The sequence below is a fragment of the Vanessa cardui genome, chromosome 2 (genome assembly GCF_905220365.1).
Source record: "Vanessa cardui chromosome 2, ilVanCard2.1, whole genome shotgun sequence".
NCBI classification, from domain to species: domain Eukaryota; kingdom Metazoa; phylum Arthropoda; class Insecta; order Lepidoptera; family Nymphalidae; genus Vanessa; species Vanessa cardui.
The window spans coordinates 5,246,980-5,263,489 of NC_061124.1; the positions used below are offsets into that span (position 1 = coordinate 5,246,980).

At 32.4% G+C, this 16,510-nt stretch overlaps 1 protein-coding gene across 1 annotated transcript in view; it reads left to right on the plus strand.

Moving 5' to 3' along the window:
• The window catches only part of LOC124536030 (beta-1,4-glucuronyltransferase 1), a 59,901-nt gene that overhangs the window by 14,054 nt on the left and 29,337 nt on the right, over nucleotides 1-16,510 (plus strand). Inside the window, exon 2 of the mRNA XM_047112427.1 lies at nucleotides 13,770-14,548. Within this exon, the coding sequence (XP_046968383.1) occupies nucleotides 13,950-14,548 (599 nt within the window). The 5' untranslated portion in view covers nucleotides 13,770-13,949. The remainder of the gene's footprint in view (nucleotides 1-13,769; nucleotides 14,549-16,510) is intronic.

Genomic DNA, 16,510 nt, shown 5'->3' on the forward strand with positions numbered 1-16,510 from the left:
ACATTGCAAGAGGGCGTCATTGGTGATTTTCATTTCATTTACGTATTCGAAATTCAAACGATCATATTTGAACTTCAAATTCAATTACGTTACTAGTACTATTTTTTCTCTTTGTATTATTAGGTATCTATTGAGCTTAATAAAGTAATAAGAGTTTGTTTATATTATTATACGAATGAACTTTTAAGACCTTTAGGTAATTCTAAATCAAATAAAGATGTAAACAATTTTGATTTCATTGTGGCAAAATTAATATTAATGTTTCAAAATGCACTTACAAGAATTATCAAAAACAAGAAGTAACGACAAAAAAATCAAACAAATACTCACAAGAAATACAACATAAATACAATACCATTGAATTTTAGTTTAAAATCTTAGGTACTCTTAATCAAAGAAACAAAAAAAATGTTTATGACTAAGAATCTCTTTTGCGTACTCCATATTATTTTGAGTAACGGTATAAGTAACGATATTGAAATATCGTACGATCATTAGTCGGGTAGTGAGAGCAATGGAAACCATCCACAGCGAGATTGCGTATGCGCAGCGTGTATGGAGCTTCCTGTTAATGGAGCGGCCGCCAGTCTAGTCGCCGAGAACTATAACCAAATGAAGCATTCACTGTACACTATATGATAACTAATACATACAATGATACATTATATAAAATAATTGGATAGGTTCCTAATGTACCGACTTATTTTATTAAATATAATTATTAATACTATAAGTAAGTTAGTAGGAGTTTTAGTTACTTTGATTGAACACACTGTAACTTTTGGATATAGATTTTACGTACGTACGTACGTACGGTAAGCGAATAAATAATGTCATAAAATATTTATGTAAGAGTGCTTACCCATGTATGACTAACGAATTGTAGTTATGAAAATAATCGGAAATTATTTCTTTAGATGTAAAAATACAGATGATAATATTTGTGAATTGATGTATAAAACATATCTGTATTTTATTGAGGCCTTTTAAATTATAAATATGGCAATATTAAACGAAATAGGTAACGTAACTCTCAGTTTATACGTACATGCAATGTTTAATATTATTACGTTAAAATTGAGTGTCATGCTAATCAATTTGATGCAATGTTAATAGCGTGAGTGTCGATTTTATAAAGCAGTCATTGAAGGACGCGTCTGGCAACGCCAATCCATTAAAACGGTAGCTAATTTAAAAAAACGAACATGGTTTGCAAAAAAAATAAAATGCAATTACTTTTGGTTGTCAAATTTAGTAATATCATATTTTAGATTAAATGATTTCTTGATATTGTATTAAATGTACTAGGTTGTAATAATGTTCTTTTAGATTTTTTCAAGTATACCATAAATAAAAATATATATACATGTATATCGTGCAAAGGTATATGTATATAATCTCGGGCACGGTGGGCTACTCGCATCCAGCTCCGGCCAGCCGTCTTGCGTAAGCAAGAACGATCTCAGTGGCGTGCAATTGGAGAGGCCTATGTCCAGCAGTGGACGGAAATGGGCTGATGGATTGGATGGGATTGAATTGGTATATCACCATTGCTTCGTTGTTATAGTTCTAGGTCTCAAAGTACTGGTATCGATCCCAAGGCCTGGCCTGCAAAATTATTGTGTTTACATAGTCGAGAAGTTTTCAGTAGCAGACTGGATTCAGGCAGATGGCAGTATTCATTTCATTTTCAACCCGTTCTTAAGGCATTTCTCTCGTACTGTACTCCGGTTGTGTCGGATTTGCCGTCCAATCGGATTATGAGAGGCAATAGAGAGTGCACCTTAGTCCGTGTACTATAATATGCTAAGCGTAGCAAATCTCCATAAGAGTCGACGTGACTGAAATCGGTCAGGGAGATATCTTCTGAAATATAACTAACTTTCTTATCAGAGCCATCTTTGATCTATTGAAGGCCTTGGGTATATTAGGATAATGCCCCTATGACTTTGACAAAACACTATTTCGTTAGAATAGATAAAGAAATCTTCATTCTTTAATTTGCGAATAAATAATGCTTTGAAATACCTATCGGAAAATCAGAATTAATTTTGAAAATATGCCGATCTATTTATCGATGGGAACCTGGTTAATTACTCAAAGAAAGAGAAAGAGACGTCTGTTTTTAACATTGCAATATAATGTTGAAATTGTAATATTTACAGTTTCATTTGTAGAACTTTATTTTACAGTGTAATGACGTGTTAGACGTGGCGCAATGCAGGTAACCAATACACCTCTTAATATATAGCTTAACAGAAATAATAAACTAGAGCGCGCATGTAAAAATAAAATTATAAGAATGTCTGACATTAGATCTACATTATTATCAATATTTGACCGGATTATATATGGTTTGGTAATATTCTGTTTAAATTTGCTTTATGCGAAAACTTTCTGCATTCGTACCAATATAAATAACTTGTAATGGCTACTGTACGTCTATCGGCTATTATGTTGAGTTTTTTATACACTGATCTTTTTTTTTTATAATAAAGCCAAGTTGTCGAGCTACAGAGCTACCTGCTTATAAATTACCACCTCTATCAATAGGCAGTAAGAAATGTGTTTATTTTACACAAACCGATATTTAATGTATTGAAGAAAACTATAAAAGATCAAAAAGTGTTCCCATTCTTATCATAAGATCTTACATATACATTTATATTCATACATAATATATTATAAAATCTCATATGCAAATAAAATATTTCTTAGAACTTTATACATAAAATATTGTATTTTACGAGAGCAAGTAAGAATGAGATAGCGATACTAAGCTCAAGAATTTCTGATTTATGTATTTAATAAGATTGCTGGTTGCATGTGTCGGATGAAATATTTGAAAATATTTTCATCATTTCGCAGTAGGATTGCTAAAGAGCAAAATTGATATATTTTTTATTTTTTGAAGAAGGCTCTTATAAGCACATTTAAATTATAGATCTATATTTGCTGCTTCAGAATGTATACATTATGATCAGCAAGCAATGTATTTACTGATAAAAAATGTAACATTGATTACTTCTAAACGATTTCAAAAATGGAAGTTATAATTTTTTTTTTTTTAGATTAGAACTCCGCTATTTTTTTTGGGACATGGTATTCTTCCCGTGGTCCATTTATATTATCATCGTCGGTTATTTTTTTGTTAAGATTTTATATTACACAAAAACACCGTCGTAAACAAGGTCGCTTCGCGTGTCTGCGAACCAGCGTGTGTTTATAGAAGCTTTGAAGTAATTATTAATGTTATAAATATTGAATACTCAGCTCCTGAGTATGCTATGTATCATTCTCTCTTAGCGGTTCGACTTGAATGTTCATTTATAGAAAACATATTCAAGATCAGCTTGTTTTTTAATTTAGTTTGATGAGATGATTTCATTAAACATTTCAACGATATTTATATAACGAAGCGAATAATTTACCGATATGTTAAATAGATCATCTTCAATAGGTCGAATTATTTCATTATTCATTCAAAAACCTTGACTTATAGGTTAATTAGCTTTTTAATATATTGGTCACAAACTTTGAATATTTGATGAATTATAATTTAATTTATGTCAAAACAAGTTTCGTGCTATATTGACGTGAACTTGTTTTACTACGAAATATTATTAAAATATGGAGCTTCCGTATACTTCGATGCTATATGTCAAACTAACCAACGTCAACAGACTAATTTAAATTGATACAGATAAAAAATCAATGGATATGTCAACCAAAGAGGATAAAGTACGATTTAATTAAACAGGCGACATATTCCTTCGATGACACTTCCTTAAATTCAGAAAAAATGGACATGACATGACTGTTTAATTAAGATTGGATTTGCAAACAATTTATGTAACGTTGACTTTATATTTAATTTGTGACAACCAGTTATCGCCTACTGCTTAGTTTCCTTTCTAGAAGTTGATCGTAAGATGCTAGGAATAAATAAAAAGCCTATATCCTTCTTCGGTGTTTAAGCTTGCTCTATATCAAATTTTACCAATTTTTGTTCGGACCAACAACCGAGTTACTTTCGTATTTTTTTAATATTAGTATAGATTTTGTTACAGATGTCAAAATAATTTGCTTAAAAGATACGATTTGTAGAAAAGACTATTCATCTGTGAAAACAGATTTGAAAAGTAAAAGTAAATTTTAATTGTACCACGCGAATGAATCACCTATATATGTATGTGCAAAATAACCTATGAAACAGATTTAAACAGGTTCCAAATAACGTTAAAGCTTTGTCAGAGTTCAAGTACCGAAATAACATTCACGTTCACCCGCTTAAAACACATTTACTAAAACCGTTAAGTTGTTTTCGTAAATTCGAATGGCAATTTCGCTTATTCGATATCATTTAATTTTTTTTTCGTTTCTTAAGAAAGCTCCATACACAATGGACAATGGATTTAGCAAGAGTGAATTGCTTAAAATGCATCTTGAGAATAGTGTAACGGTAGCATAATGACCGTAATGTGATTTAAGTAAAACACTTTCCCCCCTGAAGGTCGCCTCTGTGCCTTGAATATTGTCTGAGCGCGCGTAGTAACTGTTAAGTAGTTAGGTGAATGCGTTGCTATTCTGTCATAAGATGAGTATACACGAACACGTGGTAGGGGCATGTTCTCACTGTGATGTCAAAAACTTTATTATGCCTGTCAATGTTACGATAACACAAATTTCCCACTCGTTTGTAAAGCGGTATTCATAATGAGCATATTTCTACTAATGCCATTACAAAATTGCTTATCTCCATAATTCTGAAATTAATCATGATTCTTATATAACTCACATTATTATAATTGTTACATATTTTTAGCGATTGACTCAATGATAATACTTGTATGGATTTCTTAATCGTTATTTAATTAGAAAAATGAGATAAAAGTCAACCGAAGTAACACGTTACACATCTATTTTAATTATTTATAAAATTGTACTTAGTACTATTTAATAATAAACATATTAAAACGTTGTTATGAAAGCTAAGAATAACATACGCCGTAGCATATTCCGATATACAATCCGATATCTAAAACAAAGTTACGTAGCTTCAAATAATACATTTTTAGTATATTATAGAATTTTCTTAAAATATATAATATGTTTTAAAAGAAGTAAAATAGCTTTCATAAACAGTAATATTTAAATCATAAAATCTGTAGTAAGTAGGTAGATACATATTATCTCTAGTTATATAAGTTTATCGAATGCAATAAGTATTTGATCAGATTTGAACCAGCAACCTCTGTTCATATTCACGTTATCCCGCCAGTGCGCTATCGGCTTTATATCCCTGAATATATATTCTCAAAATCGGTTTGACGATTTCCTATAAACCACAAACGCAACGTTTGTATTGCCAGGAAAACAGAATAGTTAAATTGACTGTGAGTTGTAAGCGAATTCCTCGTTGTCGAGCGACGACTTACGATCCATTGTGGCCGTCGCGACAAAGTAAGGTCGGACCTCCACGCCACTCGGCTTGATAGTGACCGAACTACCGATTGTAAAGCTAATGTTCCAACCAACTCTTTTTTCATAACAAATTTTAATGGCTTCCTGTATTCAGAAATGCACTATATTGTAAAAAATACTAAATTGTTTTAGTTAATATTATATAGAAATATAAATCGTTTGTTTGAATATACGGGGTATTCTTCGAAATTATTGAAACAATCCTAAAAATACTCTAGTACACATCAACAACAACAACAATAACAGCCTGTAAATTCCCACTGCTGGGCTAAAGGCCTCCTCTCCCTTTCAAGAGAAGGTTTGGAACATATTCCACCACGCTGTTCCAATGCGTGTTGGTGGAGTACACAAATTTGTCACATGCAGGTTTCCTCACGATATTTTCCTTCGCCGCTGAGCTAGAGATGAATAAAATTATAAAGACAAATCAAGCACATGAAACAGCGGTGCTTGCCTGGGTTTGAACCCCATAATCATCGGTTAAGGTGCACGCGTTCAAACCACTGGGCCATCTCGACTTAAACTCTAGTATAATTCTGCATAATTGCTCAATATAAATTATATTTATATCAATTTATTATAAGTTGCACCCGTGCGATCCCAGGGTGGGGTTGCTAGGGGTTACATAAATAAACAAACAAAGTAAAAACTGGCTGTTTTTCTAGAAGGGAGGGACACTTCGATTTAAATACGCAACTATTGCATACGTATATATTAAAAAAAAAACATAAAAATATACGGTTACGATACGATTCTATTTATTATTTTGTGTCCGGACTCTTGTCATCATTGCACTTAGCATTACCCGGAACTACGTCGATTACGTGGCAGGTTTTTCGTTCCATTTTTTTCGTATTATCGATATATACATTCATAATATATTATTTTTTATATATTAAATTTTATATTATTTACACTTGTTAATTATTCTTAGGTTTTTGTATCTTATAGAGTAGTAAATTCGGTGTAACTTAGATAGGAAGAGGTTAAATAAATTATAGCCTTATGACCATTGAAATAATAGAATTTTTTTAATATTGATATGGCAAAACGTGGATTGACATTTCCAAGCAAATAGTACATTCAATATATTTAATATTGCTTTTTTCGGTAGTTCATATTTCGTCATTAAAAACGGATGACTTGCCATGTCTGTTATTCTCATTAGTTATATATATTGATTATTTTTAAGATGTAAAAATATGGATTTATTCTTTCGGTACTATATCCAAAGAACTTTGTACTTGTGTGAAATAATTTAATATAAAAATCAACGTTACATCATAAAATATATCACAAATTCGTCTTAATAATAATACTAGACCGAAAAATAGCGGCTTGTATGCCTAAAGCAATAACAATAAAATTATATTTACTACAAAATTACAAACTTTATAGACCATTAAGTCTTCAAGAACTATTTATAGAACAATTGAACAAAAACTACGTAAATAACGATAAATGTTATTTACTCTACAACTGTACCACTTATTGAACAAAATACCTTCATAAAGATAACTACTACTCAAAGTTATGAGACAACTTCTTTAAAAAAATAAGCTGCTAACATAAATATAAAAGAATATTATTTCTATCACACACCGTGAAGCAATTAAAAAAGGTATTTTCCCAGGCATGAAGTATACTTTAGTCAGACGGTTGGACGTACGTTAGCAATATAGCTTTCGGAATAACTATTATATCAACTATATTCACAATCAGAGGTAACCAATTACTGGCATATTGGCAGACAGATCGTTCACCTTTATTCTATTAAAAAAAAAAGTTTCTAGCCGTCTATGTAATCTACAAATAGAAAAACATCGACTATACACAAAACAGAAAAAAAGTAACTCGTTTTTTACTATTAATTCGAACTGGTAAAGGCAATTTTACATCCACTGACAATAAAAAGACTTGTCATGCTTTTAAGACAACTAAAAACACTAAAATAAACTCTTGAGTAGCTTTTTGAAACTAGTGAACTAAAATAAAGGGTTTAATGACTTGAGATAAACGTTTATCTATACTTTATAAATCTGAAGAGCTCACTTGAGTCACTTGTCGTTCAGTCCGTTTTAAGAACATATGTGTCACAGATTATTTATTTGGAAAATATAGTTTCAGTATAACTGGGATCACGAATTTTTAACATTTTTAAGATCAAAATATACTAATAATAAATATTTAATATTATAAATGTGAAAGTAACTCCTTCTGTACATTTGTTTGTCTGTCTGTCTGTGTGTCGCTCTTTCACGACCAAACCGCTGAACCGAATTGATGAAATTTGGTATGAAGCAAACTTGAACTGCAAGAAAGGATATAGGCTAAGCTGCGCGAAAACTAGTGTACAATAAATATGTAAGAGATGATAACAATAAAATCTTCGAATATTTGGCTCAATCGGTAATATTTATCACTTCTATAGTATATAGTAATACATACATTACTTTCCGTGATAATATACAGTTTTAATAGTATTCTTAATCAGACTTGCCCTGAGGGCGTGTTTTAATGGAATAGTAAATCCTAATACGAATGATATAAATAAGTCTATGCTTGAGGGATTTGTGGTGATGTCGGTTAATTCATTACATTTAATATATTCCGTTAAAAGCCGTCTAACGCCAACGGGCAGAAATCTACATACGTATATTATGCATGTGTCCAAAATAATGAGAAAGACAAAATAAAAAGAAAGCTTGTCAACATTTCTTGCACTTGTTAATGATCTTGGAATGTGACGTTTCTTGCTAAATTCAAATCCGAATATTTAATTTTCACCTGGAATATATTAATGGATGGTGGGTTATCACAAAACAGGCAATTTTATAGGAAACTTTATATTTGACGTCTTTTCATTTTTTGAGACAGTCAGCTAATGAGCCAGCCTTTGGTACTACCTTGCTGGTCCCCCCAAAAGAAATTGCGTAGGCTTAAAATATACGCTCAGCACGGGCGTTCGCTGATCTGCACTCAGTAAGCTACTGGTCAAGGTCGACTTCGCCAGTACACCGCATGTATCTTATTCCTTTCTAATCTTTCGTGGTTGCTCTTAATTGTTAACACGATACACTGATGACACATATGTGGTAACTGCAAACCGTAATCCGTTCTATATCTCGTGCAATGACAAATAGTTCTAAGTAATCTAGGTTAGGGGTAAAAGTTAATCCATACAACCTAAAAAATTTGCCTGTTCTATTACCTTCTTACACTAGAAAGAGATAGTAATATATTCTAACCAAATTATTGTACTTATTCGAAAGTTAGGTATTATCGTGATTTTTTATTTTATTTTGATATTTGTCTGAAAATTGTCTTAGTAGCAATTTAAAGTTTTCCAATTTTCCTCTTCAACAAAGCGCAAAGCGTTTCTAGGAACTGGTAACGACAGTAGCTGGAGGGGTCAGGTTACTCTTTTCTTTTCCTTTTCCTTTAATAGTTTGACATGTTAGAATCCTTTAAGGTAAGTCGTTCCGCAGACAGGGCCGTATTTAGGGGAGGGCAACCGGGGCAACTGCCCTGGGGCCTCCACATTAGTGAGGGCCACATTTTTCAGCAAGTTAACAAATACAGAGATATAGTCAAATTATAATAATGTTAAAATTTAATATTTTAAAAGTTAACGATACAAGTAAATAAATCATAGCTTAGTGATTGAAATGAAAAAGTAATTAATTCATGATAATATAAATTTTAGGTTGTTCACGCTTCTGTTTGTCTAGGGCTCCCACTGCTTTGTGGCCCGGGGCCTCCAGACCTTTAAATCCGACTCTGGCTGCAGATATTATATATAGCTCTTAAATGTTGTCCGTTTATTTTATTATAGTATATAAATATAATACGCAGTGCGAGTGACCTAGTCGTTCGTACGTAAGTATTAATAAAAAGTTATCTATATAATTATAATACAAGTGTGTCACAGACGTTAAACACTCGACGCCGCCGTGTCCGAGCATAAAATATTCTTATAAATGATTAATCGTGTATTTTTCGTACGTGCACGGGACACGCAAAAACTACTGGAATAATTTAATGTCGACTTAATAATACGTCACTTTGAACTCTATTTAACGTTTGAAATGCTTATTTATACGGGGAAATTAAAACGTCACTGTGGTTTGTTAACATACACGAAAACGTCATGGATACAGGCATTTGATTACTCTGTTTCAAAAGAAAACTTTGTAAGAAGTGACGTACTGAATACATAATTTGTTATAGTTTTGATTATATATTGGTATCTATAAGTTTATTTTTATAGATGCAAACTTATTTTATCAAATACTTTGTTAAATAAAGTCCTAAATATCCAAAAATAAATGTGTTTAGTGTGTATATTTGTATAATACCCATATAATATGGCTGAGCTTACTTTCCTATACATGGTCTTACAGATATATTCATTGCAATATGACAATGGATCAAAAAGTTATTCTAAAACATTTTTTTGTTCCAAATTTTATCTCAAAAGCTATGTAGATTCCTTAAACGTTTGGCATAAATATTCCATTTATATATTTGAAGAGATTTATATAGCTACGTATTCCAATTTTACGCATCAATAAATTTGATGTCTTACCACATAAAAAAAATTGTATAAGGCAATATTGAATAGTACAAATCGGTGAATACAATCTCGGCTGAGGCTACTGAAAATGAAGTATCAATTACTACAACGTGTCTTGCGGCTTGCGGTTGTTTAATGGCTCTCATATTGTTCTTCGTATCTTCACGGCCTGATGGCATCACCACTGATCAAGGTCGACTTCCGATGCTAGTACTATCAAATAACAAACATATCTTCTGTACGCATTGCGGCATAATTAGTTTTATTGTACAAATGTGTTGAGATAATGTTAAAGAAATTATTACACTTGAATGAGTATGGACTGTTGTATTTTCATGTTACTGTTTATTAAAATAAAGGAATCTTTTCACTTGGTAGTTGTTCTCTGTGCTAGTTTATCTGGACATTCATCACGTCATATACTATCGCCAAACAGCAAGACTTTCTACAGTTGTGGTTTGGGTTTAAAGATGAGTGAACTAGTGTTCTTATATTAAAAAGGAAAATTGTTGATAACTAGTGACTACTGACTAAATACTAGTTAGTAGTTACTAGTTATCAACAATTTACCCCTTTTTGTATATATATCACAAAGGAAAACAATCTTGATCTGGTCACGTCAACAACAGCCTGTAAATTTCTTACTGCTGGGCTAAGGTCTCCTCTCCCTTTGAGGAGAAGGTTTGGAGCATATTGCACCACGCTGTTCCAATGCGGGTTGGTGTAATACACATGTGGTAGAATTTCTATGAAATTTGGCACATGCGGGTTTCCTTACGATGATTTTCTTCTCTACCGAGCACAAGATGAAATATAAACACAAATTAAGCATATGAATCTACAGTGGTGCTTGCCTGAGAACAACTGGGCCATTTCGGCTTTTTTGGTCTTCTCGACTCAACTAATACTGGCCATGATCTTAGGGATAGCCTTAGTTTAAGATAAGGATATAATCTTGAAAAAAAAAAAATGAATTTACCGGAAAATATGAGATAAGTGGAAAACAATAATTTAATACGTCTGAAGCTGCGGGATTCAGCTAGTTGCAGTTTCTTTATCAGACATCTTAAACAAACAGCTTGTCGCGTTCGTTCGTTGTTTGTACGTTTGAAATGTTTACGACATTGTAGTTTTTTAAATATTTACAACATTGTTGAAAACGTTTATTACTATCATAATTTAATAAACAACCTCACTTAGTCAATATAAAAAAACCCAGCAGAAATAATAATAATTATCTATTCTCAGTGACTCGCTGTGATTTTCCCGAACAAATAACGGTATCAAGTATCAATGACAGGAAAAAACTTAATGTAAATTAACAATTGAACTAGATTATCGCCTCTTACTTTTTGATTAATTTAAATTTTGTCCTTAAAGTAGCCCGTGAAATCGTGAATTTATGAACTACTTTTTAGTAGGAAGTATTTTTTATAGTATCATCATTACATAGTATGAAACAATCAAAAATCGCTTACCGCTGTCTTTTCTATGTATGCTTAGATCTTTAAAATTACGCAGCAGATTTTGGTGTGTTTTTTTAATAGTGATTTGGGAGGAAGGTTTTTGTATATAATAACATGCACAATATAGTAAAGAAACGCTGGTAATTCCAGATGTTTCTAACAGTATTGCATCCGTGCAAAGCTGGAGGTCGCTAGTATTTATATATTTTCTATAATATGTTATCAGTGATTTATATGTTTCATTTCTATGAATCCTAGGAATATCCAAGAGTAGCCCGTTATGTTGGACCCCTTTTATGGCGAAATTGCTTTTAAATCAAGCAAAAGGCGTGTCTAGCAGACAGTATAGATAAATAATGACAACTTGTAAACTGGATTAATCCGATAAAACATAAATCATTATACTATTACAATGACTATAAATACTATAAAGATTTCATTCGGTTTTATTAAAAAACCTTATTTGTATCTAATTTATACATGAGATTTCTTAATTTAATATTTTATGTGACATTATTTCATATAATATACTTTTAGTATACATAAAGTCCTCTTTTGACATCTTTATCGATCCTATATTGTATCCAGATAACATCCAGCACGGTCACCCATTTTACACCTCAAGGCCTGACTAAATCTCCTCAAAGTCTGAAGGTAGTAAGTACAAGTATAATAGTATATAAGGAATTTAAAAAGTAGCGTGTCTTTCCCGGCCAAATTAATCTCCACTTATTAAATGTTTTGATGATATTATTTTAAATTAAGTCATAGTAGTAATATTTAATTAAATTATCTATTTAATTATCTTGTCTCTTCTTACATGATTTTCGCAGAATAATTTGCGCTTAGCACAGATATACGCTATAACATATATATAGTAAAAAAAATAAGGCAGAAAACAAATATACAAACCTCTTTTCGTGTCGATCTTTTTATCTGATTGTCAATATCAAATATATAAAGCGTTGAAAATAATTGTCCCATGATAAGAAGTGCTGAGGTAGGCTTTATCGTTATGATCAGTTTAAGAGAATTACAGAGCACGTCGCGTCTAGGCGGGAATTTAATCCGACCGTAAATCATTCCCTGCTCGCCTAGCGGATGATTACTCATCGCGTAACAAGGATCTAGCACTGATAAGCGGTTATCAGAACACGGACTGCTAATTAAATATCAAGAAATGCCTTTTATGCAATTATGCATTAATTACGAAACTTGTTCGACTAACTGGTAAAGACCGGCCAGTGTTAACAGATGCGCTATTAATATCTAATTATTATGAAATAATTGCAGTAGTCGAACGTTCTCGAGTTCTCGATCCTTTCATAAAAGAATTTAGATTCGAACGTTTTAATTATTATTTTCGGTGTATGAATAATTGGGTATTTTAAATTCGCCTAAGAAATAATTGAAGTTTGAGTTTATAAATATAACGCTCCGATTATTTTACTTCAAATCCTCTTTCAGTGATCCTTCAGCGGAATAAAAAAGAAATAAAACTGTATACCATCTTTTATGACATTTTCTACATCTCCGATATAACAATGGTTCCAAATCATCGCTTTAGAGCGGCACAAGAAACAGGAGTTATAAATACGAGTAATATCTAACTTCTAAGCGTGACAATGCAAGGATAGGAGTAACAACATTTGTAGCGAAAGAAATCATTGAGTATTTTCAAATACAGGAGATAAAGACATTTGTTACAATTTGACTATCACGTGAAATTATTTTCGTCACAAAACATATTTTTATTTAACGATTATTCAGAATCCTAGCTTAGAATCCTGTCGTTACAGTAAAAACTCGAGACACTAAAGTATTTTTATTATAATGTATGATTTTTTTTTTCTGTAAAAAGTGAATTACCAAAATTCAAGAGAAATCAGCAAACTAATTCGATTATTATTGGCGAGTTGAACTGTACGACGCCATAGAGACTGACCTGTGCTTTTAAAGATTATTTTACTGAACCAACTATGGTCATTACATTATGATTAAAATAGAAAACTACCGTAACGAAACCATTAATTTAACATTACAGCGTCCAAGGTGACCCGGTCGTAAACACGATAACACTAATCACATTACTATAATTATTGGCCTATACTATAAAATTCATTAATTACCAGAATAACCTTTAAATATACTTTAGAACGTTTAAAAACAAACCATTTTTTTATAGTACAGGTACCATATATTTTTGAATGCAGATTATTAAAAATGAATTCGTTTTGTTACAGGAGCGAAATTACTACGTGGCGCTGGCTCAGCGCCAACATCCACACGCCTGCTGATGACGCAATAAATTGTGATGCTGACGCGCACAGGTCCTTACAGAAAACTGCGTCCTAGAGGACGACGAAGGACGTTCTAGTAAACGAATTGTATATCTAAGAGCAAGTGCCTAAATCACTATAATAATGTTGAATAACCGTCGCAACTTTATCTTTAGAGTCAGTATCGTGATAAACATCGTCGTACTATTGTACGCGGCGATGCATTTATCGAGTAATAGTACACCGGGCGTAGAATGGGTCCCGATCACAGTCGACGGCTCGGAGAGGAGCGCCGAGTTTAGGTATATAAATAGAGAGGAAATCCACAATGATACAGACACTAGGCCCCCTGAATCGAGTGTACGAAATTTTGAAGAGTCTACCTCCCAAAAAACTCCGTCAACGATGCCAACAACGAATAAAACCGCATCGAGCACGGCATCAATACCTGAGCTGGAAAAAAAGATAATTAGTGTTCTGCCTGAACTAGAAACATCAAACAGTACAGCGTTAGAAATAGACGACGAGGACGCTTTAAATCCTGCGACGCTAGCGTACCTTCGGACTTTACTGGGTTGTAATGATAAAGACATGTTGCCGCAAACAATACAACGCGGAGAATATTGGGTGCTAAAAAACTTCGTTCGTGCTGATCATGGATTTATACAGTGCCACGAGTCCATCACGTATACAACACACGCCGGTTTCGAGTTCCTTGACAACGTGCAGCCTCTCGTTGAAAGGTAAGGATATCATTTTAAGGAAAAACTTATTTATAGTGGGACACAACTTAGATGTAGCATCGGCAAAATTCGTGAAGCCGATCACATCCGATTTAAATTCGCTATCCCAAATTATCAATATTTATTTCTTATACAAAAGTATAAGAAATAAATATTGATATAAGTTAAATACGATTTTTACGCAAACGTAATTCGTCATTTTGACACGTCGTATTACATGCACTTGTTTTCTCAGGTTGAACTGACGCCAGAATCTATAGCGACGAATAGCGTCGAATAGCGCGATAGGATATTTCTATTGTATAAATCGGCAGTAATCGGTTTTATTGAATTTGCCGATGCTACATTTAAGTTGTGTCGTACTATACTGTAATACTAGTAGTATTTTTAATGTCAGAAGGTTATTCATGTGATAAACATATAAATTTCAATTTCGAGACAAACGTGCGGTTTCCTTAACGCTTCTTTTGTTTCTCCAGTAACTTGTTTACCTTCATTTAAATAATGTGGTTTTTTTTTCGTCATGTGACATTATTTAGCGAATATTCCTATTCATTTTTATGACCTTCCGAAAAGAAACCGGATGTTCGCGGCATCTGTCGACCAGTCTGGCGTAACGACTACGACTATATAATTATTGTACGTTGATTCTCTTTTCATCTTAATTCAATGTATATTTAATATATTACTTAATTCACACACATGGTCCGACTTTCTGGAAGTCATTTAGAAACTTAATGATATGTGTTTTTTTTATAAATATCTGTTTACATGTGTAGTTTTTACAAACAGACAACTTTCTTTCTTAGCCTTGAATAACAACTTTTATATGAACGCAACTCGATTGACGTTTTCACTTCCTCTGGATGATGATCGAATACATTTAAAATTATAAGCAAACATTATACTTAGTCGTTTAATAAAAAAAAATTATACCATTGAACCTCTTTGATAAATCATGTTTTTATTTAAAAAAAAAAAACATATTGTAGGTCTATTATTGTATTGTAGGTCTATACACGATAGACGTCGTGTGATCCGTTGGTGTAAATATCTGACTTCTATTGATAATGAAATATGATTAATATAAAAACGCATTAAAGCTTACAAATAAATTGCACAAATAAGACCTTTTGCAAATCGCTGTAAGTTAAAATACAAAATTTAACCCATGGCTTAACATTGCGCTTTTTTCTTTGCACGTATTATCTTGTCTCATCGTAGATACGGATCAGTATAAAGTGGAGGCCGGTCAAGCATAAACGCTATCGTAACACGTAACATGAGACCAGTTACGGCGTAATGATTGCAAGGCGTTGCGTATGTAAAATAACAAGAATAAATGCATACGAACCAGTAGAACAAATATAACAAGTAAATCGACGTTGCATTAAATTTAGCTGTATTATCAAATATGATTCTTGATTCAGATCAAGGACTTTATTCGTCTAAAATGAAGCTTGTGTATCAGTACCATATGGTGTGAGTGGTAGCGCTTTGTGAAAAACCGTCCATATAGATCTACTCACATATCCTACCGCCAAAAAAAGATAACTTAGTATAGCTGTTTTCAGGCTCAAAGGACATAATCAAATCAAAATAAACTTTATTCAAGTAGGCTTTTACAAGCACTTTTGAATCTTCATTTTACATTTAATTGAAGCTACCACTGGTTCGGAGAGTGGACTCTACCGAGATGAACTGGCAGGAAAATCAGTATTTACTCTTTTTTAACATTTAAAAAATACAAAGTCGTGTTAGTTAAATACAATTATTTGAATTAATATATCCTGCTTGGAAGTCAACAGGTATCAACTCCATGCTTTTTTATCATCTATAAAATCTTGTATCATATGCTTTTTCTACCAATGTATTTTTTACAAACGATTCGAATTTACGAAACGGCAAAGTTAAAAATGTCTGCGGAACATCTTAGCTCCCAAGATTTGTGGCGTATTGGTG